Source organism: Pygocentrus nattereri, chromosome 6 (assembly GCF_015220715.1).
Source record: "Pygocentrus nattereri isolate fPygNat1 chromosome 6, fPygNat1.pri, whole genome shotgun sequence".
NCBI lineage: Eukaryota > Metazoa > Chordata > Actinopteri > Characiformes > Serrasalmidae > Pygocentrus > Pygocentrus nattereri.
Genome location: NC_051216.1, coordinates 8744980 through 8767270, shown reverse-complemented (window position 1 = coordinate 8767270; position 22291 = coordinate 8744980). Strand labels below are relative to the sequence as shown.

At 39.4% G+C, this 22291-nt stretch overlaps 2 protein-coding genes across 10 annotated transcripts in view; one reads left to right on the top strand and one right to left on the bottom strand.

Annotated features, from left to right (window-relative positions):
* gulp1a (GULP PTB domain containing engulfment adaptor 1a) overlaps positions 1–14863 on the top strand; it is a 165861-nt gene extending 150998 nt beyond the window's left edge. For 4 of the 9 annotated variants that reach the window (XM_017710619.2, XM_017710618.2, XM_017710620.2 and 1 more), the window contains exons 7-12: positions 1573–1689; positions 1858–1944; positions 2061–2285; positions 5552–5681; positions 8727–8821; positions 13968–14039. In XM_017710619.2, coding sequence (XP_017566108.1) covers positions 1573–1689; positions 1858–1944; positions 2061–2285; positions 5552–5681; positions 8727–8821; positions 13968–14039 — 726 coding nt within the window. Of the gene's footprint in view, positions 1–1572; positions 1690–1857; positions 1945–2060; positions 2286–5551; positions 5682–8726; positions 8888–11657; positions 11669–13967 lie in introns of all 9 variants that reach the window. The other 5 variants (XM_017710623.2, XM_037539262.1, XM_017710617.2 and 2 more) reach the window with 5 other exon arrangements.
* Positions 14864–16005: 1142 nt separating this feature from the next.
* The window catches only part of col5a2a (collagen, type V, alpha 2a), a 64925-nt gene continuing 58639 nt past the window's right edge, over positions 16006–22291 (bottom strand). Inside the window, exons 51-54 of the mRNA XM_017710616.2 lie at positions 20449–20755; positions 20118–20296; positions 18322–18564; positions 16006–18083 (exon numbers count right to left, since the gene is read on the bottom strand). Of these exons, the coding sequence (XP_017566105.1) occupies positions 17937–18083; positions 18322–18564; positions 20118–20296; positions 20449–20755 (876 nt within the window). The 3' untranslated portion in view covers positions 16006–17936. The remainder of the gene's footprint in view (positions 18084–18321; positions 18565–20117; positions 20297–20448; positions 20756–22291) is intronic.

Genomic DNA, 22291 nt, shown 5'->3' with positions numbered 1-22291 from the left:
AGGCAAAAGGAGGTCTGACCTTTTACTAGCAAGGCGTACCTAAAAAAGTGGCTGATGAGTGTAATGTCATGCTGTAATAGGTATTACTTCAATGCATCAAACCATGAAGCCCCTCTTTGTTCAGTAGTTAATAATTATGTCCATTAATATAAGTGTTATGTTACTGTTACCAGTAACTGTCATGACAGACATCATAATGTTTGATGTCATGGCAGCTTCTGTCGCATTATAAGTTTTGCTGTGTATTTGACTTGGCTGTCGTGGCAGTTAGCAGTAATGGTAACAGTACTCATGCATTACTGAACAATGACAGCACATGGTATCCCCCCATGAATGCCTTTTCATGCCATAGTAAAGACAGAGCTCTGCAGTATGATATAAAATAATTACAGAGATAAAATGAAAAGTACTTGGAAAGACTTACAACAACAACTGTAGCCTTTGTGCCTCGCTTGTCACTGCTTTATTGGACAGTGGCAAAAAGAAAGCCACTGTCAAACCAAACTGACGTGATCTCTGAGCTACAGTATGCCAGAAGGCACATGGAAGAGTTTTATGGTCTGACTAGAGCTTTTTGGCCATCAAGCTAATTGCCATTTACATCATCATAAATGCACCATCCCCGCCGTGAAGCATGGTGGTGGCAGCATCATACTGTGGGGTTGTTTCTTTGTAGTAGGCCTGGGAAGACTTGTGAGTATAGAGGATAAAGCGGCAAAATACAGGGAGGAAAACCTCATGCACACAGCAAGAAACCTGAGCCTTGAGAGACGATTTATCTTCCAGCATGACAGTGACTCCAAGCACAGGAATGGCTGAAAAACAACAGTGTTAACTTCCTGGAGTGGAGTCAGAGTCCAGATTTCTATCCAATAGAGAATTTGAGGCTGGACTTCAAAAAGGCTGTTCGCTCACAATCCCCAGTGCAACCTGACAGAGCTTGAGCAGTTTTGCAAAGAGGAATGGAGAAAACCGCAGTGTCCAGATGTGCAAAGCTGATAGGGAACTGTTCTCACAGACTCGAGGCTGCCATAGGTGCTTTTACTAAATACTGGCTGGACTGGGATGAATTCGGTCAGATCGTTTGTCTTTTATATTTATAATTAATTGAAATCGTTTTGATCTGTTTTCACTTTGACCATGATAAAAGAACTTGTAAATGGGGTACTTTTTATAGGCACTGTACACTCTCAGAAAAAAGGTGTGAAACTGTCACTGGGGCAGTTCCCCTCTTGTCACTAGGGTGGGACCCTGAAGGGTACTTTTAGTCAGGAAACATAACAGAACCACAATCCACTGAAATGATGTTTTCTAAGCTGTACTGACTCCACACCCCCCATCTCGTCTCCAGACTTTACAGTTCTGTTTTAAGATATTTGGTTAGGAAAAGGTAGAAATATGAACTTTTCACCTGGAAAAACTCATTTAAGATTCACAGATGGACCTTAAAACCACTGCTGTACCTTTGAGGGAACATTTGAATTGTTTGTCCCTTGTTGAATGAAAAATGTACCTGCACAGAGCTTGTAATAATAACAGTGTAATAATAACCACCTTTCTTGTACATTTCAGGCAGAGGAGATCACTTTGACCATTGGTCAGGCGTTTGACCTGGCATACAAAAAGTTCTTGGAGTCAGGAGGGAAAGATGTAGAAACAAGGAAACAAATAGGAAGCCTTCAGAAAAGAGTAAGCTTCACGTGTTTTGTAGCATTGTAGGTTTTTCTCTTCATCAGCTGTGTCCGAAATAACAGCTGCGCTTCACCTAGTCACCTAGTACCCACCTTTTCCCACACCTTGGAAATCGCTTTGTTTGAAGGGTCTTAAGGAAAAGCGTCTTCTCTCTCGTCCTCACAGATTCAAGAGCTCGAGACTGAAAATTCAGAATTGAAAAAACACCTGCAAACGCTGGAGGAGCAGCTGCTGATTGCTCAAGTTCCACCTGTAAGAACTACATAACACCACAGTAGCAGTAACGCTCAGAGCCCTTGAGCTCCTCTGAAGCAGCCGCTCTTCTGCTGTGTTTAATCTCTTTCTGTCTGGTCTTTTTTTTTCCCCAGTTGCTTCACATTAACTCTACTAACAAGGACTTTATGCTGCAGAGACCTTCTTCTCTCTTCTGGTGTCACAACCTGACATCCTTTTCCTGCCTAGAAATCTCTTCTGTCACACTAACGCCAATGAGTTCTCCAGACTCCAACATGTCGGCTGGAGTTCTGACCCCTCCCCCCACCAAACCTGCTCTACCAAAGCCCCTCACTGAAGCTGGGATCCCTCGGCCTCACGTAAAAACCCCCATATTTCTCTTTTCCTTTTGCTCTCCGTTTTCGTCTTTTTGCTGCTAAATCTGTGTGTTTTAGAGCATCCAAACTGCACATCAAAAGTTTGGGGACACCAGCATATGAAAGATGCAAAACAATGGAGGAAAACAGTGCAGCCTTTAGGAATAAAGCCAAAAAACACACATTTTATGCTTTTGCGATGTCAACATCCATCAGTGCTCAAAGCTCTTCAGGTGTTTGAAGCAACTTTGGAGCAAAACAGTTTCAGTTTGTGCTTTTAACGATAGTTTGGAAAAGGAAACTGTTGATTTCATTGTTTAGACAAAACCTGCTCTTTAAATCAAGGAAGATGCTTCAATTAAATGGTAGCAAAAATGGTAACTTTACAACTTTTAGTGTATGTCCATGTCACCAGACATTTTTCCTGCCAATTTTGGGCTGTTTCTGTTGGTCCATTCATGTTGCACACAATATTTACACACAGTATAAAGGACAGGAGGTATTTCCATGTTATGTCAAATAGCAATGAGCAAATAGTTGTTTTTGTTACTTCCCAAATTAAACTTTTGTTAAATTCTGATCCTGTGAATGCATTTGTTCTTGGTTAATTGGAAGGTAATAGCAAGAAAATTTAAATTTCAAGTCCAGTGTAGTGATTCAAAAGCGTCATAGTTTTACAACACATTTTTACACTCACCCATCCAAATCACTGAATTCAGGTGTTCCAATCACTTCCATGGCCACAGGTGTATAAAGCCGAGCCCCTAGGCCTGCAGACTGCTTCTACAGACATTAGTGAAAGAATGGGTCGCTCTCAGGAGCTCAGTGAATTCCAGCGTGGTACCGTGATCGGACGCCACCTGTGCAGCAAGTCCGGCAATCCGATGGACAAGTCTGGGTTTGGCGGTTGCCAGGAGAACAGTACTAGTCTGACTGCACTGTGCCAAGTGTAAAGTTTGATGGAGGGGGGATTATGGTGTGGGGTTGTTTTTCAGGAGTTGGGCTCGGCCCCTTAGCTCCAGTGAAAGGAACTCTTAAAGCTTCAGCACCAAGAGATTTTGGACAGTTTCACACTCCCAACTTTGTGGGAACAGTTTGGCCAACATGACTTGTGCACACCAGTGCACAAAGCAGGTCCATAAAGACACGGATGAGGCAGTTTGGTGTGGAAGAACTTGACTGGCCTGCATAAAACTTCCCATAAACATACTCCTAACCCTTGTGGAAAGCCTTCCCAGAAGAGTTAAAGCTGTTATAGCTGCAAAGGGTGGATCAAAATCATATTACACCCTATGATTTAAGAATGGGATGTTACTCAAGTTCATATGCATGTGAAGGCAGATGAGCGAATACTTTTGGCAATATACTGTAAGTAATATCACAGAGACGCAGTGTTTGGTTTGGTACTCCAGGTCACTAGATTTGAGATGATCTAATGAGCCATTTCAGGTGACCATAAGTAGTTGGAGAGTTGTTATAACTGGGTTGCAATCAGACACAAGAGCATTAGTGAAGTACTGATGTTGGATGATTACTTCTGGACCACAAACTCCGCTCCTGTTCATATTGGATGGAGCTCCATTGCCCCACGGTTTTATACAGCTCTATACGATGCCTTGGCTGCTCCCTTTCTAATGCCCAGTGCTTTTCTATGGAAGCTGCGTGTGTAATTGAACATCTGGATTAGCAAGAGGTGCACTTTAAAGTAGCTAAACTCTCTAATTAGAAGAGCTGTCTGGATGTGTTTTAGTCCAGTTACATAAAGAGAGCTGTGATACCCCCCACCCACAGGATCACCACTGAGCAGGGATTATTTGGATGGTGGATCCGTCTCAGCACTGCAGTACTGTGGGGATTTCAAACAATTTGTCTACTTACTTTCCATTCTTACCTCGTTGGTCCACCTTGTAGATTTCAGGTTGAGGCAGTCGCTTCACAGTTGCTGCACAGTTAGCGGTGGTCACCATCTAGTCCTTCATCAGTGGTTAGTTTCTGGTCACAGTTGCTATTTAACAACTCCAGCCACACTAATAACACCAGCGCTCCCACTACCATGTTATTATTGCTGCAGTGCTGTGAATGATCCACCACCAGTGTGTGACATTGAGTCGTGACTACTGAAACACATATTTTCTGCAATGAAGGAAACATTTGTTGTGTTTTAATATCAATATTATATTTTTTACTATCAAAATATTTGGTAAAGCTTCAGAGGTGGTACGATAGTTCTGTTAGTGTTCAGTCATTTATTTTAATAAAATGAACAGAATTAAGGTACAGGGTCACTGTATATAAAGTGGTATAAAGTCCAAGTCAATAAAAATTCTGAAATGTGTTTTCAGCTAGTTTGGTAGAATAACCAGGACTGAAAGTGGCCACTGAGCAAACGTCCTTTCAAATAAGCATTGAAATGAAAGCATGAACATAGCAGCCCTTATTCGCTAAAGTTGCGTAAAAAGAGCGGATTGGATCATCTTTAATGATTCTGTGTCCGATTCATGACCCTTTTGAACAAAAGGGAAACAAATGATAAATCTGCTTTGGTGCGTGAAATCAAGCGCTGGCCTACTGGCACTTCATTTACATGAAGCATGGCCTAATTTATGCAGATTTTTTTCCTAGGAAGCCAGTAAAACAGCAGCATTCAGCAGTTTGTGAGCCAATGGCTGTGCTTGTACGTGGAGTTTGAACTTAAGCTTGAACTTGAGTGCACTGCTCCCCCTATTGACAAACTTGGCTGTGATTGTGATGTGTGATTATTTTCCTAAAATAACATGTTTTAATGTTGTATTACTGCATTGTATGAGATTCTCCTGTACTAGCTATGTTTTGTATTTAGGTGGTTTACTGTATCTTTAAATGGGACATACAGTAGATGCAGTATTTGTAAATACCAATGTGCAGGTAAAATACATCCATCCACTTCTGTACCAGATTGCTATTCATACGTCATTTTCTTTTTAAAATTCTTATTATTGATATTATAGATAATATTGAAGTTGATGAATAACAAAACAGTTGGTAACATTTTTACCAGTCAGGTTTGACCGTATGCAATTTTGGTAATACGAAAAGCTACTACTTGGCATCTTTCAGTAGGATTTCCTCTCATATTAAATCTAGAACGAGAACAATCTTAACTATCTAGAACTATATAAAATATAATCTAGCACTGTAAGACATTCTATTTATTTTAAGTATGTATATATATATCCCCAAATGTATGTATGTATATATGTCCCCAAAGTTCTCTCTCTGCCTTTCTGCAGGGGGGTGGCAACTCCAAGGTCCCCACAGATATTTTCGACATGGTCCCATTCTCTCCAGTGGCTCCTCTGGTGCCTCTTCCAGCCAGTAATGCTTCACCCCCTCCACCCCCAGCCAGACCTGCAGAAATCAGTAAGTTTCTTCCCCCTCAGGCACATTTCACACTGTGCAGGACACACAATCCTACATTAGCAACACATCTCTCACTCTACATGAGGGTTTCTGTCCACCTCAGGGGACATTCTGGCCTAAAACTGGCATTTGTCATGTTGTGTAGTATTGCATGCTGGAGCCTCATCGGTTTGACAGAATGCATGGTTTTGTATCCTCATTGTGTTTTTGTCTATCCAGGGTGTCTCACTACAATGCCCAGCATGCATTACGCAAATACATCAACTGTTGGAAATAATAAGAAATACTGACTATCATAGCCACTGCTAATAAATACAAAAGTGATATTGAGTTTTCTAGCAGTAAAGTTCTTCCCATCTTCAAGATACATCATCATAAGGGGTTTTCCTGCTTTTTAAATGGGAAAGTCTCCCTCGAGTCTACAGATGTTAGTAGGTGAGTAGACATGACATTCTGACCACCTCCTTGTTTCTACACTCTCTGTCCAGTTTATCAGCTCCACTTACTGTATAGCTGCACTTTGTAGTTCTACAGTTACAGACTGTAGTCCATCTGTTTCTTCAGTGGTCAGGACCCCCATGGACCCTCACAGAGCAGGTACTATTTGGGTGGTGGATCATTCTCAGCACTGATGTGGTGGTGGTGTGTTAGTGTGTGTTGCGCTGGTGCGAGTGGATCAGACACGGCAGTGCTGCTGGAGTTTTTAAACCCCTCAGTGTCGCTGCTGGACTGAACAATGAGTGTAGAAACGAGGTGGTCATAATGTTGTCCCTGACCGGTGTAGCTTTAGTAATTGTTGCTTTTTCCATTTGGGCCAGAGTGTCTCTTCAGTGGTTCATGTCACTGAGAGCATTTGGATCATAGCAGAACACTGTGCAGTGCCGGCTGGGCATTAGATAGGATATGCAGTGTAAAGATCATGTGTATGTCTGACAGCTAAGCTGCTTTAAGGTGCTTATGGTGCAGGTATGAATGTGATTACACTGCAACTGTCACAGGGGATGAAATACAGTTTAATAGCTGTCCAAACTCATTATTGCTACTATAATGTCTCCTTATCCTGCTGTTTTAATCATGTTTGTTAGAAATATCCTCTACCTATTAAAGTGAGGGACAGACTCACAAAGTCATCACGTATAATGGTTTTCTCACAGTTGGACCTCCATCAATATTCATGATATGGGTTGGAAGGTTATTCCTAAAATGTATTCCATTACGTCTGACTGATTAAAACTGCAGCCCACTAATCTAAAGATGAAATAATCTCAGGATTGTATTACATTCATAATGCCGGTCTGATTTCATTCCATTACTTTTTCATGTATTTGTGTTTGAAGGCCTCGTGGCGAAGGGTAAAACGAGCCTTTAGCTGTGTTTCCATTTAGGATGAAAGCCGTGGTCCCTGAACTGATCTTGGCTTTTATAATGGCTTATGATGCAATAAGCAATATTTAGTTCTTGGTTATGTTCGAAATGCTTTTTATCTCTACAGGCGGCAAGATTTCTAGCACTGTTTCGAATCAACAGCTCAATAATGTAAAGCCAGTTTGCAGATCTTTACAGTTTCACAGGTTTTAAGTTATTAGTATGAAGTTAAATTAGTAGAAAAGTAGTTAAAATGTTATGAATATCCAGAATATTTCAAAAGTGGTGAACAAGTCTTAAGGGGGATAACTTGCAGCATATCATTCATCCTTTTTAATAACTTGTCTTTGTTTCCGAAATGCCAAATAAAATGCTTAGTATAAAATTCCTTTTATCTACTGGTAATTTAAATTGTTATTGGCTATAAAATAACCAACTTTCTACATGAAATAACAAATGTTTTTGTTTTTTTTAAAAAATAAGATAACAAAAAGAAAGAAAAAGTGTCATTCTTCTCAGTAATATATGTAATATATATTAATAATTGTTATTCAATAACAACTTATACAATAGTTTAAAATGTTATAAACTAGGCATTAAAACAAACTGATGTTTAATGTATAATTTAAGTATTTTGGGAACAGCAAAAATTTAGGTCATGACAAAATAACCATGAATTATTGATAAGTGAGATTTGGTCACCACTTTTTAAGGTGCTTTCTGGATATTAATTTCATAGTAAGTTCTCACTGCTATACAGCTTTCTCAGCTATTATGGAATCAACTACAGGTCCTTTTAAAAAAGTTCTTAATTGTTTTGACATCATCTTATAAATTGTTTTCAAATCTAATGAATTTAACACCATAATAGAACAATAACTTATTGTTTCCAAAGTACTTACAGAATGCTTATAAGTATAAAATTAAGTAATAAAAAGGTCATTTAAATTATTATTGGTTACAAAATAACAAACATTTTGTATAAAATAATAGAAAATATTTTAAAAAGTGTAACTCTTAACTGCCTTTATGACTTTATGCCTATTTTTTTTAATGTTTTGTCCTCTTCATTGTAATTTTTCACAGTAATATATGGCCATTTCAAAGTTTGATATCTCTTGTCATAATAACTGTTACTCAGTAACACTTATGATAGTTTACAATGTTATAAAGTAGACAATAAAACAGAAACTGGTGGTTGATTTATAACTTTAGGACATATTTATTCACAAAATTACCATGAATTGCTATTTAATAAGTGAAATTTGGTCACCGCTTTTAAATATGATCCTTTCTGAATATTCATTTCATATTAAGTTCATTCTCATTGCTGTACAGCTTTCTCAGTTATTATGCAATCAACTATAGCTTTTTACAAATTGTTTTCAAACCTAAAGAATTTGAGCAAAATAGCTTGCATATCGCTGGTATCAGAAACAAAACCTTATATAATGGCCGTTGTTCTTTATATTGTGTGAAAATTTAATGTTAAATGGACCAAAACAAACGACCCAAAATGACGTGGAAAAAATTCTGGTTCCATTGACTTACATTAAAAGTAATGTCTGTTTTTTCCTTCTCCTGTAAAGTTACTATTGTGGAGATTCAAGCTTTTGTTCCGACAGCGGTGATATGTTTAGTGCTCCCTAACATTTGTTATGGTCCCAATGTGTCCCGCAGGAAAAGACCTGTTCGGCGCAGAGCCCTTCGACCCGTTCACCTGCGGGGCGGCCGACTTCCCCCCTGACATCCAGTCCCGGCTGGACGAGATGCAGGTGACTGCATGTCTGTGAATTATTAGCAAATGGACTGCTGTAAGTGGGCAGCTGGTGGAGCAGACGGTAGGCACTGTCGCAAAGCGTCACAGCACTGACTCCCATCTCGCATTTCCACTCATATCAATCACAGGAAAGAGCTGGGCTCTCACAGCTGTACCCACTGCACTGCGCCACAGTCAGGCCCTGAGGAGCCGGTGGCCGTTACAAGAGAAGTCTCAGTGTAATGACTGTCCTGTCGCAGCGGTGTTGCTCCCACTGTGTCTGTCCTGGCCTGACCTACTGGGAGACAAAAACATGGCTCTGATCTTTGCCTGAACAGATGTTCTGAACCATTTTAACAACTTCAGCTTTGCTGAGTTTGCTGAGCTCAAGGGCGACTAAGTCCGAGTGCAGCCTGTGTGTGGAAATGGCTGCACAGTATGTTGTTTTTTCATTGTTATCACAATGTTACCACTATTGCAAAAGACTTTGCTTGTGCTTATTGATACACCGGTCAGGCATAACGTTCTGACCACCTCCTTGTTTCTGCACTCACTGTCCATCTTATCAGCTCCACTTACTGTATAGCTGCACTCTGTAGTTCTACAGTTACAGACTGTAGTCCATCTGTTTCTCTGATACTCTGTTACCCTGTTCTTCAGTGGTCAGGACCCCCATGGACCCTCACAGAGCAGGTGCTATTTGGGTGGTGGAGCATTCTCAGCACTGCTGGAGTTTTTAAACACCTCAGTGTCGCTGCTGGACTGAAAATAGTCCACCAACCAAAAATATCCAGGCAGCAGCGTCCTGTGACCACTGATGAAGTGCTAGAGGGCAACCAATGCAAACTGTGCAGCAGCAGATGAGCTGTCATCTCTGACCTTACACCTACAAGGTGGACTGACCAGGTAGGAGTGTCTAATAGAGTGGACAGTGAGTGGACACAGTGTTTAAAAACTCCAGCAGCACTGCTGTGTCTGATCAGCTCAGACCAGCACAACACATATGTGCACCTATATTAAGTGGAGCTGATAAAATGGACAATGAGTGTAGAAACATGGAGATAATGTTATGCCTGATCGCTGTATATGGAAATTTTAAATGAGCTCTTGAACAAATCGCAACATCTTTTATTGTGTGCTATGAGCATCCTGACCATCACCGAACACTCTAGATGTGTTTATACAAATGCAGACATTCATGTGATTTGTGCTCATAATAATACTGGCCAGGTGGCATCAAGGGTTTGGCTAGTGTGCTTGTTTTAAATACACTGCAAGTCAAAAATCAATTTATCGCAATATATTTATAATGTGGTGCTTGTCCATATAGGACACGTTTGACTTTATCTACAGGTCATTCCACCCCAAATTACCTAGGGCTGGTCCAGTGATGCTATTTCCATGAAGAAACTGAAAACCGTGCAGAATTTCAAAGCTGCGTTCAAATGATCTTTTTAGTGTATTATGTATTATTTCTCAGTGAGCTTAACTTCTTGAAGGAGCTGAAATATGAACTGTATAACTAACACTGCAAATTATATTTTACTTTAAATCAACAGGTTTCATGTTCACAGTAGGTCCGTTTACTAGAGGATGTCTTTTTAAAGTTATTTTTTATGCAATATGTTGTCTTCCCAATTTAATTATTCAGTATTTTTTGTGATTCTTTTTTATTATTTAGGTTTTGTGGTATTACAGTAGTGCAGTATTTGTAGTAAATGTTTAAATTTTTTTTTTTTACATAATTTAGGTTTTGCAATATTATAGTACCGCAATATTTATAGTACACGTTTTATTTTTTATTTCATTTTTTGGCATAATTTAGATTTTGTAGTATCACAGTATTGCAGTATTTATAGTAAATGTTTTATTTTATATTTAAAAAATTTGCATAACCTAGGTTTCGCAGTATTACAGTATTGCCGTATTTATAGTAAATGTTTTATTTTTTATTTTTTACATAACTTAAGTTTTGTAGCATCGCAGTAGTTGTAGTAAATGTGTAAAAAACAAAAATTAAATTTTGCGTAATTTAGGTTTTGTAATAATACAGCAGTGCAGTATTTATAGTAAATGTTTTATTTTAAATTCTATGCATAATTTAGGTTTTGTAAAATTCCAGTAGTATTTATAGTAAATCTATTGTTTTGTATTTTTACATTATTTAGATTTTGTAATATTACAGCAGTGCATGCATTTACATACCTAGCAAAAGTCCACATTATTAATAAGTTTAGTAGAAAAATTATTATTATTAATTTTTTTGATTTGAAGCTACAGTAAAAATTAGACAGTACTTAAGATCAAGTTGAGAACCTAATGGGTCAGTCTTTTAGATTCATAACTGATTGGTGCACAGAATTTTGCATAGTTGCATGAATTAATTGTTTATTTTTCCCCCTATGGAAATGACGTAACTGGACAGGCCCAAGGTGAGTTGGGATGAAATGGCCCTCACTCTAGACTAGATACTCTACATAGACTAAATATCAGAAGATTTCAACATAATTTAATGATTCAGTGTTTTGAGTGTGTGAGATGAAGTATCCACAACACAAGACAATCACGCTGCCAGCTTGTTCCTGCTGATGGTGACTGTTGAGCTCACGGACTTACGATCCTGCTGACTGCAACCCTTAATGGGGATCCATCTGCTTGGTTTCAGGAAACAAGCACCAGCACATCAGTCAGGCCTCTCAGTTAAAGCCTCAGTGTTTACAGCAATGTCAAGTGTTTATAAACAGAAATATCATGACAAAATGCTGCTTTTCATGCTTTTGTTCTATCCACTAACCGGCTCTTTTCCAACTAACCAACTCTGTTTCCCGTCTCTCCCCGTCCGCCACTGACAGCGCCAGAGATGGTTGGTACCCCTTTTCACATGTAGATGAATTCAGTGTCAAGCTGCCTTTTTCACAGAACCTATTCCAGTTGTTGTTGTTGTTGTTGTTGTTGTTTTTTGCATGCATGCATGTAAAGCTTGAGCAGAAATCTGAATGAGTTCACGGTCTCACTCATCCATCCACGCTCATTAGTCTTTAGCTCGAAATATACTTTGATCCTCAGGTCAAGCTCATGGGTTTTGAGGGTGCAGATTTCATTTCATGTGGGTTGGTTGCATTTCATCACCTAAAAGCCATTTGAGCCTCAAACATGGTAGATAACAATGTCCAAAAGTCAGAGACCAAGCTTTTCTTTCAATTCCAATGTCAGAACAGCCGTTAAGTACACATTGACTATTAATTTTTCAGCAACAAGATATATCTACAAGCAAATTACACAGAGACCTCCGATACAAAGATGACCAAATCTGTCAGTATCTTATATCTTGTGTGTCTTGTGTGCATGTACTGCCATTATAACTCTTTCATTCTTCCGATCTTCAAACCATCCAGTTACAGCCTAGTCCTCCCATCCAAAGCTGCTGCCATAATCCGTATATCCGCACTGGATAATCCGACCATAATAGGATTTCTCCCATTATCCGACTATTCAAATGGTCATGTAAACACCATACTCCGATCTAGAAATCTGATCAAGGAATCTGATCAAGGGAGCAGGATTTTATCTCAGCAGTCAGATTTCTCTGTGCATGTAAACTCTTACTCTGATTTCTTTCGGATTTCTCGGTCTGAGCATGTGCGAGATCAGACGGTGGATGTCGTGAGACACAGCAAAACACATTTGGAGTGGCGCTGAAACCAAACATGAACTAAAGAATTGAAATATTCTTCATCTTCTAAATGATGTATGTTCATATTTTCAGGTAAAGTGGCTCGATGTTTAAAAAAAAAAACAGTGGCATGAAGTTTGATTATGTTGCATCAACATCTCGTCTTCTGCAAGTTTATTGGCTCGTTGCAAGGCAGAAATCTGATTACTGTCTGACTCATGTAGAGTTGCCTATTATCTGGTTACTCGAGTGCATTTAAATTTATTGATTGGATTACTAACTAAATCTGATTTTCGGCAGTTTTCAGATTATTAAGTACATGTAAACACGCCCCTTCAAAAACACAATATTCACACTAACAACTACCCAGACTTGCCTTAGCTGCCTAATGAACGTCGTTAGAGACAATATAATCCATTTCCGCTGAAGGGATATAAAGGAATATTCGAACAATGATTTCAAGAAAATCTCATAACGACCATGCAAGACCTGGTAAACACCAAACTGCCGCCATCAGATAAACAGCGCTTTCATCTTTGAGAGAGAGGAGAAAATCAAGCTGCTCCAGATCTGAAAACATCAGGTCCGCTTGCACCACAGGAACCAAAAAGAAAGACAGTTATTTGCAAATCAAACAAAGAAGCTGCTGGTGTTGTCAGAACAATGGACTGCCCACTCCAGGGTCCAGACCTAAACATCGTTGAATGGGTTTGGATTAATTACATTTACATTTACAGCATTTAGCAGACGCTCTTATCCAGAGCGACTTACAAGAAGTTCTTTGTCAATCTAGAGAAAGTATCTTTGCTAGTTACCAATAGCTTAGAGAAAAAGACAGTCCTGAGCTCAGATACTGCTAGAGACAAAAAGTCACTGCGGACACCAAGAGAAAAAGAACCAGAGTTGAACGCAGAACTCTGAGCCATTCAATGCAATACAATAACAATAGGATACAACACAATAAACTACAATACAGAGTGCAGTACAATAAAATAAGTGCAGCTTATAATTCAATGATTACTTGGGTTGTCAAAAACAGAAAATGCAAAACCAACTTCTAAGACTGAACTTTGAAAGTGTGGAAAATGTCCCTGCAAGTTTCTTTGAGAAACTGAAAGTGTGTCTTCTGAAAAGAAAGGAAGCTGTAAAGAAGGTGAAGAGTGGACAATACTGAAAAGGCTTCTGTGTAAAGTCTGTTAAATTTGTTTTTTTTTCTTGATGCTGAAAAATGAATGGACTCAATGGCTGTTTGGGACTAGAAAACAAACAAATGAAATGGTCTCTCAGTTTCATAGTACTGTATAGATCTGTATAGAGTTCTGAATTTTTTTGGCTGCTTGTGAGGTTTTCGGTTTATTTGTATGCACGTTTTAATTATTGTGTTTATCATTGATACTGCTTGCCTCATTTCCAAAAAAATGATGCTTGAGAGTTTTTGTGCATGCAGACACTTTAACTGTTCCTCTTTTCATTCCTGTCTGTTTTTCAGGAGGGGTTCAAAATGGGACTAACAGTGGAGGGCACGGTCTTCTCCCTCGATCCACTCGACGGTCGCTGCTAATGCCAAGAAGACCTTTTTGTTACATAACTGTCAGCCCATTTGTATTAAAGTGCCAAACTTGGGTCTACAGTCAAGATGTCAATGTTGAGATTTCTATGTCTTTGCATTTGAATTTGGTTTACAAAAAAGGGTATATTCAAATCAGAATGCTAGATCACTATTTTTGTAAGAACTGTAACGACGTACTTTTGAGGCGTGTGCAGGCACTTGAGGATGTAGATAGTCCTACCAATGGTACACCCTGTGGTGAAGGTTTCACACACATCACCGTTAGTTTTCCTGAACTCGCCGTGTCCACATCTAATCTGCCTTTATGTCGTTATCACACCAGACAAACGTCCATCGTATCATGGCATGCAGAGTTACTTTTACTTTAGAAACGTCAAACTAATGCATTAACACACATAATACTGGAATCGCGCCGTTCTTTTACTAGAGTAGACCACGAGAAAGATCACGGTTTTGTTTTCTTGTTTACTGCAATGGATTCATTGTAATATTTTCTTAACTGGACATCAATATTTTTGATGGTTTTATAACTGCATAGCTGGATTATTTGCATAATAATGTGTACTTGTATTGCATTTTAATTTGGTATTATATATTTTAGTATATTCTTGCACCAGAAAGCACTTTGGGGGGGAAAAAAAACTCTGTCCATATGTTATTTACTTGGTCTTTTACTTTGTATGCAGTATTTTAGCCTTTGCTGTTGTAGTCATTAAAGACAGTACTATGCGATCTCCTTGTTGTCTGTTACTGGCTTCGCATGTCTTGTTGAACATGTAAATAAAAGGAATGATAGTCATATGCAAAAGTTTGAACACGCTTGGTCAAAATGTTTTGTTGATTTTCTAAGTGTAAGTAAGTGAATACATCCTCTACAGAGAACACACTGGAACATGACATTGTTCTACAAATTCTAGAGCACAATGTCTATTTATCTGCTGAGTTTTCCATCTTGCAGGTAAAAAAAAATATAAAATAAAAAATGTGAAATGTGCCATAGCTTCACAGGCCTTCATTCTAACCAGTATGTTAAAGCTGCACTCCGTGAGATATTTTCATTAAAACTGAAAGAAGCTGCATTACTGAGAATAATAACAGGCTAATTATGGTAAGCCTGCACTTCTGCGAGTCGCTCTGTAAATCCTCAAACCGTCATTTAAAGTCAGATGCATCGGGTCAGGAGTTTTTTTGGGTAACGTCATACGTCTTTACCTGATAATGTCACACAGACTCGAAAAAAAAAGGCCTGGCTTAATGTTTAGGTCTGCAAAATCAACGTTACAGTGATGAGGATGTGATGACAATGGTAGATAATTCACTCTCATCCTCTGAAGACGCCCTTCACCAAGTTTTGAGTGAGTCCTCTTTGAATTCTCTTTCAATGCACTCGCAAAGGGGGGCCAAAGCACAACCCACATTACAAAATATTCTTCAGAATATTGCATGCAATTACACGTTTCCACCAGAGAGGTCTCCAAATCCCCAAAACTTACACAGTGTAGCTTTAAATTCAGATAAAAGGAATTTTATATATTATCTATTCAAATTTAAATAAATAGTAATTATTTTTACACCGCCCCGGTGGTGACATACTGTATAAAATAATAATAATGCGTGGTGACGCCTTATTAACACATGGGAACGAGATCCTAATGCCATGGCCTCAGTAAGGTGTGCGAATGAGATCGCGGCTTACCAAGTCATGGCCATGCATTAGGATCTTGTTCCGACTCTTTACCAAGTCGTGGCCTCGACTTTATCATCTCTTTCCCATGCCTTACTAAGTCGTGGCCATGCATTATGTTTATTTATACAGGATGTCACTAGCGGGGCTCCGTAATTGTTCTTTGAAATGTGCAGGAGTTTGTTCTCTGTAGAGCATGTGCACTAATTTTCATTTAGAAAATCTTAGTGCCACACACTTCACGTGTAGTTAGAAAGACAGTGCAGATGTTGCTGAGTTTGAGTGGTTTATTATGATGTATGACAAAAGTAATTGATACAGTTGAACAAAAAGGACTCAGTATTTCAAACCAGTTTTCCTGAGTTTGTACTTCTTGTGTTAATAATTGTTGCTGTTGTTCTCGCAAGATTTTATAGGTCTAACTTCTTAGCCTAATTTGGAGTCATTTCAACAGGGTCTTCCGGCTTCTCTGGACTCTAGACTTTCCTGGAGCATTTCTTATGCATGGTGGTAGTGAACGTCACTTGTGTCCCCATGAACTCCTCTTCCACCCGTCTTCGGGACACAATAGCAGGACCAGTGGAGATCCGGCCTGGTCATCCTGGAGTTTCCGAACAAGAGTTAAGTTGCTGTGGTCCGATTTATAAAAGGCTTTTGGTCTTCAGAGCTTGTTTGTGTGATTATCCCATCATCATTTGCTCTTTCTGAGTGTCACACATTAAAAAAATCATATTCACACGGTTACATATTGTCATAATTTCAGATTTTACAGAAGTATAATACTAAGACACTGGAGGGTCAGAAATACAATAGAAAGCTATAGAGTGGAAAAGTTTCACTGCTGATCTTTTGCAAATTACAAAGCTCATCAGCAATGTTAGTAAACAACCTTAATCTAAGTATATTACAATACAGAAACAGCAGTGTTTAAATAGGTACCAAACGCTTCAGTCATATTAATGTACATTCATTACTTTATTTCTACTAAGGAATATTTCATGCATCAAAAGAAGGAAGGAACAAATATGGGTAATTGAAACAAGCTTGAAAGTGTCAAGCAAAATGCTCTTCATTGACAACAAAAAGGGAAACAGGAATCACCATGTATATGTTTTAATTTGCAAAGCAAAATACATTAAAACGTCTTTCCAGCCGGTTTCGCAACAGGCGTTTAAAGACTTTGGTCTTGTGCAAGGCTGGTAAAGTGTAACATGCTTCAGAAACTATAGCTACTTGATAGTTAGAGTTATCATGGCTTACTCGTACGTACGATTTTACCTAACAGAAAAAAAGCATGCCCAATCTGCCTATATGATCCAGTAATACGCATCGAATTTTGGCCTTGAATTCGCAATGGATCCTTTTGGAATTCGAACCAAGTACATGCTTATCTACAGCAGCTATAACCCATGAAAGTACTACATAAGTATGCCATGCATTAGGCGTCATGTATGTGATTAAAATAACAAAATAAGGAAACGATGCACCTTTTTAATGAGACACTGAGTTAGTGTTGTCATCAGTGTTGGAGAGATTTTATTTGCATTCCCTCACCCTGTGCTGTACCTGGATCTGGGAGAAGTCCCAGTTCTCCCAGTTCATAGAGACGAGGTAGCTTACGCTAATGAATCAATGTATTCAGTTTTAATGGTCAGTTGCATTCAAACATCATACATATGTAACAGAATAGATATCATTTTTGTAGAAACACCATCGTTTTTTTTTTATCCACAGAAACGTCTCGCGCCAGAAGGCCGAAGTTTCCTCTGTAGCACCATATGTTTTGTTTTGGAAAACAAATTTAAAAAAAAAGTATCACAATATAAAAATATGTAAATTCCTACAATTTCTAAATGGGTCTTAGTGTTGTTACAGTAGCCTTTCAAACTTTTATTTCTCAAACTGGTAGAGTGAACATCACAATTTCAGACAGCAGTTGATAGACCGTAATTGGCTATTGAAGCTTTGGTTATCGTAGTCAAGCCAAACAGAGATTGCCATTCTTTTTTTTTCTTTCAATATTTCAATTCAGAAATATTCTAATAGGGGAGCGTCTGCTGCAATGTCACGAAGTGATCGGAAAGGCACAATAAATATCCTGATTACAGGGCCGGAACAGTCCGCTGTACTTGTATGTACAAGGCTGAGCTTGTCAGCAGTTCAAGAGTCTCAGGATTCTCTTCAATGCATCTCCTCTGTCTGCTTTACAAGAAGCAAACAGGCCCAATGTCGATGCCAAACTCCTGATTTGGACCACCAATGTCCACAGGGGCAATATCCACAATGGGTAACCTCGCCGTTTTCTGTGTCCTGTATTCAAAAACGGTCTTACCCCATTTACCGTTCGCTTGCTGTGAGGGGAGAAAGAGAGAGACTTCATTTTAGATGCACACCGGCAGATTGAGTCGGGGTGAAAACTTAGGCACTGAATACTTCTCGAGTAAATTGATTCAGAATTGTCTAAACTTAATCAACATCAATAATGTATCACGCAGGGCTTGATGTTTCGATATAGCCACTAACTGAAGAGGAATTTAGGAGTAATGTTCCTTTTCCTACACCGTGATGAAGAAGAGAAGAAAGACTTACAGAGCAGCTGTCCTCCAGCACAGTGTATCTGAAGCGGTTGTTTCCCTCAGCTTTGAGCTCGAGATCATTGGAGGCCTTGAGAACGACTGCTTTCTTCAGGTTTCCGGTTGCTTCATCTTTGTAGCCCACTGTGTTCTTGCAGTGGTAAGTGATGGTTTGCGAGGCCTCCTTTGAAAGCAGGCGGATGAAGGTCATCTGGACTGTGACCGAGTTGGCTGGTTGGTCTTTGTTTCCGTAGGTGAACTGAACAAACACAAGGCCTTATGTCAGACTTATTTACTCGTCATTGTCATCCTTTCATCTTTGTCACTGACAGGACAAAACTGTGTAGCTCTGTTTTTGTTGGTGAAAATGCCAGCTGCCCTGTTCGTGACTGGGTTAATGGGAATGAGATGGGAATAAATGATTTCTCAGTTCATTTCCAATAAAAGTTTAAGAACATTTCTTTCCTTTACAGGGTTTTGTTCTGAAAGTGACAAAATACAGGCCAGTACTTTTTACTAAATTTACAGAAAAACGTATATAATTGAAAAGTTCATACATTTTGCAATATTTAAAAGTTTGGGTGCTCCTGGTCAGATTACAATTTGGTACATTTCATTTTATACATTCTGTTAATTTTGTTCTAACTTTAAAGTGAAAAAAATAACTTCAATGCACAATTAATGTTTTATTTTGATTTTATTTTTTACATATTAAACTCAAAGTATACATTCATGTAAAGCATACAAATAGAAATTGTGCATTAAAAACTGCAGAAAAGATGCAAGTGTGTTTGTGTTCTCTATAGAGGATGTGTTAACATCATTTGACCAGGGGTGCCCAAACTTTTTGCCAAAGTGAGTAGCGCTGGTGGGCCAAGGACCAAAAAACATTGCATTATGTTACAGTATATATTTTGGTAAAATACTTAAAGGTATGTAACAAATTATATATAATATCACAACAGGAAAATGATGTAAATTCATACAAATTCTAAATGGGTCTTATTGTCATTACAGTAGCCTTTCAAAAAAATTTTATTTTTCAAACTGATTTGAGCATCAGGTTTAGACGGCAGTTGATGGACCGAAATTTGCTCATCTAGCTTTGATTATCAAAGTCAAGCCAAACAGAGTTTGCAATTATTATTTTTTTCTTCAGTACTTCAATTAAGTTAATATGCTAATAGGGGGCCGTCTGCTGCAATGTCACAGAGTAATTGGAAAGGCACTATAAATATCCTGCTACAGGGCCGGAACACTCCGCTGTACGAGGCTGAGCTTATCAGCAGTTCAAGATTCTCAGGACTCTTGCTTTACAAGAAGCAAACGGGCAAACTTACAGAAAAATGCCATATTAAAGTGTATGCTCTGTAGAGGATGTGATAACGTATTATCACTCAGAAATTCAACAAAACAGGTCATTTGACCAGGGGTGTGCTTTTGCAAATGACACCATATAGCATGACCCTATATATCTGTGGGTGCCCAGACTTATTGCCAAAGTGCAGTATTGCTGATGGGCTGAGGTCCAAACAATGTTGTTTTGGTAGAATCCTTAAAAAATATATTAAAAGGAGTAGAATTTAGTTATATAATATCTAAATAGAAAAATATGCAATATATTTGTAGTATAAAAATATATTTGTTCCCTTATTGGGTGAGCGAGTGGGGTGAGGCTAGGCCAACTTTCTGGCGTGCCAAATCGAATGTCCTCACAGGCCACACTTTGAGTAGCCCTGCTGTAAATGATACTAGAGCTGCTGTACTTGATATTTAAGCCATACACTTATGATTTCTGTGAATTGTACTCACGTAAGTTCCACCAGTCATGGTGCCAAACCATACGGGTTTATTTCCTGGAGAACTCCACCATGTTTTGCGTGGTATGCTGGAGGGGTTGGCTGAGATGCAGGTTTCTCCAGTATCCATGTTACAGTATACCTTAATGGCGTCCTCTGAACTGCCTTGGTTTGGATCTACCCAGTATTCACCTGTGGTCAGATGAGGCGTCAAAACATCAAATGCAGGTACCTTTTTCAATTTCATCACAGATTGCTTGCAGTGGAGTAAAGCATCAGAATCTATTGATTAAAATATCATTTAACACTGACTAAGCAAAGACTGGTATACGTGATTGGCTTACCACTCTTTTTCAGGGGATAGCACTGCTTCAGGTCCTCACAGGTTCTGGCAGGGTGTTTCTTACTGCCATCAGGGCTGCGCATGCTCTCAATCTGGCTGCTAAGAGACTTCAAGGTGGCCTGGACTCCTGGGTCAGCTTGGAACAATTCTGTAGAATTAGACTTGGGCAGAGCTTCATCCTCCGGGAATTCGGGAGGAGGAGGTCCAGCGTCATAATCCTGAGGGCCTCCAAACAAGTCATCCATAGCAGCAGTTGGGGGTCCAGGGGAGCCAGGTAGACCTGGAGGACCCGGTTCTCCGGGAGGTCCCTGTTTGTAGAAGAATTAAAAAGAGAGTCCTTTATAATGAAACTAAAAGACAGTACATCTTAGCATAGACGTAAGGAAAAGAAAACCTGAAAAAATGAGTGGAGAAACAGATGATTTGAGAGGGCCGTCCTGCATGATACACCATGGCTAAGCAGTTAACTTCCACCCAGTTTGTGGCATGTCTAAGAATGCTTAGGTTTGAGATCAAGACGGCAAGAGCAAAAGATCTAAGTGACTTTGAAAGAGGGATCATTTTTTGGGGTACGGATGGCAGGAGCTTCAGTCGCAAAGCCTGCCAAACTGGTCAGAGTAACAAGAACAGTGACTAAAGTGACTGCATTGAGATCTGTGGGAAAACCATCAGTCAGTAGGGCTCGACTTTGTGGGAGAAAGTGTACGTTCAATGACTGTGATGCTTGTGCATTAGTGTGATATGTAAGGAAAAACAAGGAGCAGGTGACTGAGACTGTTGATCAGTCTGAGTCAGCAGGTTCACTCCATCTACAAGTACTCAGGTGCTGTGTCCACATTGCAAGCCTCGTTGCTCAAATCTGGTCTCTTTGAATCGATGGTTCACACTGGTTCAGGTAAGTAAGCTCAAATCTGTAGTTGAACTGGTGTCCTGAAATGACTCACATGAGCTCATCCTGCTCAGTAACGTCACGCAAATGAATCGCGTTCATCACGAGCACAAACTAACGAGCAGAACGAGCTTCGCTGAGAAGATAATTAACTCTGATCAGCTCTCAGCTTCATTATTAGAGCCAGACGGAGGAGAAAAGGTAAAATGTGTTGCTTTTCCAGGGATTACAGGCTTTAACTTCTGTTCAGCGCTGCTGCCATGGTAACGCTGAATGATGGCGCAAGCGCAGTGGGAAAAGGTCACATGGCCACGGATCAGATACGTATCCGATCTAGGACCACATATGAAAGTGGCTCAGGTCCGATTTGTGTGTCCACACAGCCCTGAAAACATCAAATCTGAGTTACATTAGGGCATAAAAATCTGATTTGTGCCACTTCAACCTGGTAACATGCGTAGTAGCCAGAGAGATTAGATATTAAAGTAGGACTGCAGTCCATAAAGCACTCACTACAAAGATGAATGCACATTCTAGAATTCAGTAGAGTAAAATCCATAGGAAGGTGTAGGAACATAAGATCTGATCAGACCAGTCAAACTTTACCGTGTTTTCCACAAATGAGTGAGTGTATGACATACAGGTCTGAATACTTGACCCCATACAGTTAAGGGGTCTGTTGGCTCTGTTATGCTGTGGGGAGCATTTTGTTGGCAGGTTTTGTGTCCACTTGTCTCCTTACAGGTACAGGTCACTGCAAATCAATAGTCTGATTGATCACGTTTATCCTGTGATGAAACATTTCTGATGAGAGCGGCTTGCTTCAAGATGATAATGCTCGCGTTTGCAGGGCGCAAGGGGTCACTGAATGTTTTAACGAGAATCCATAAAAGGTTTTAAACCACATGCTAACCCTGTGCAGTCATCTGATCTCAGCCAGCTTAACACCTATGGG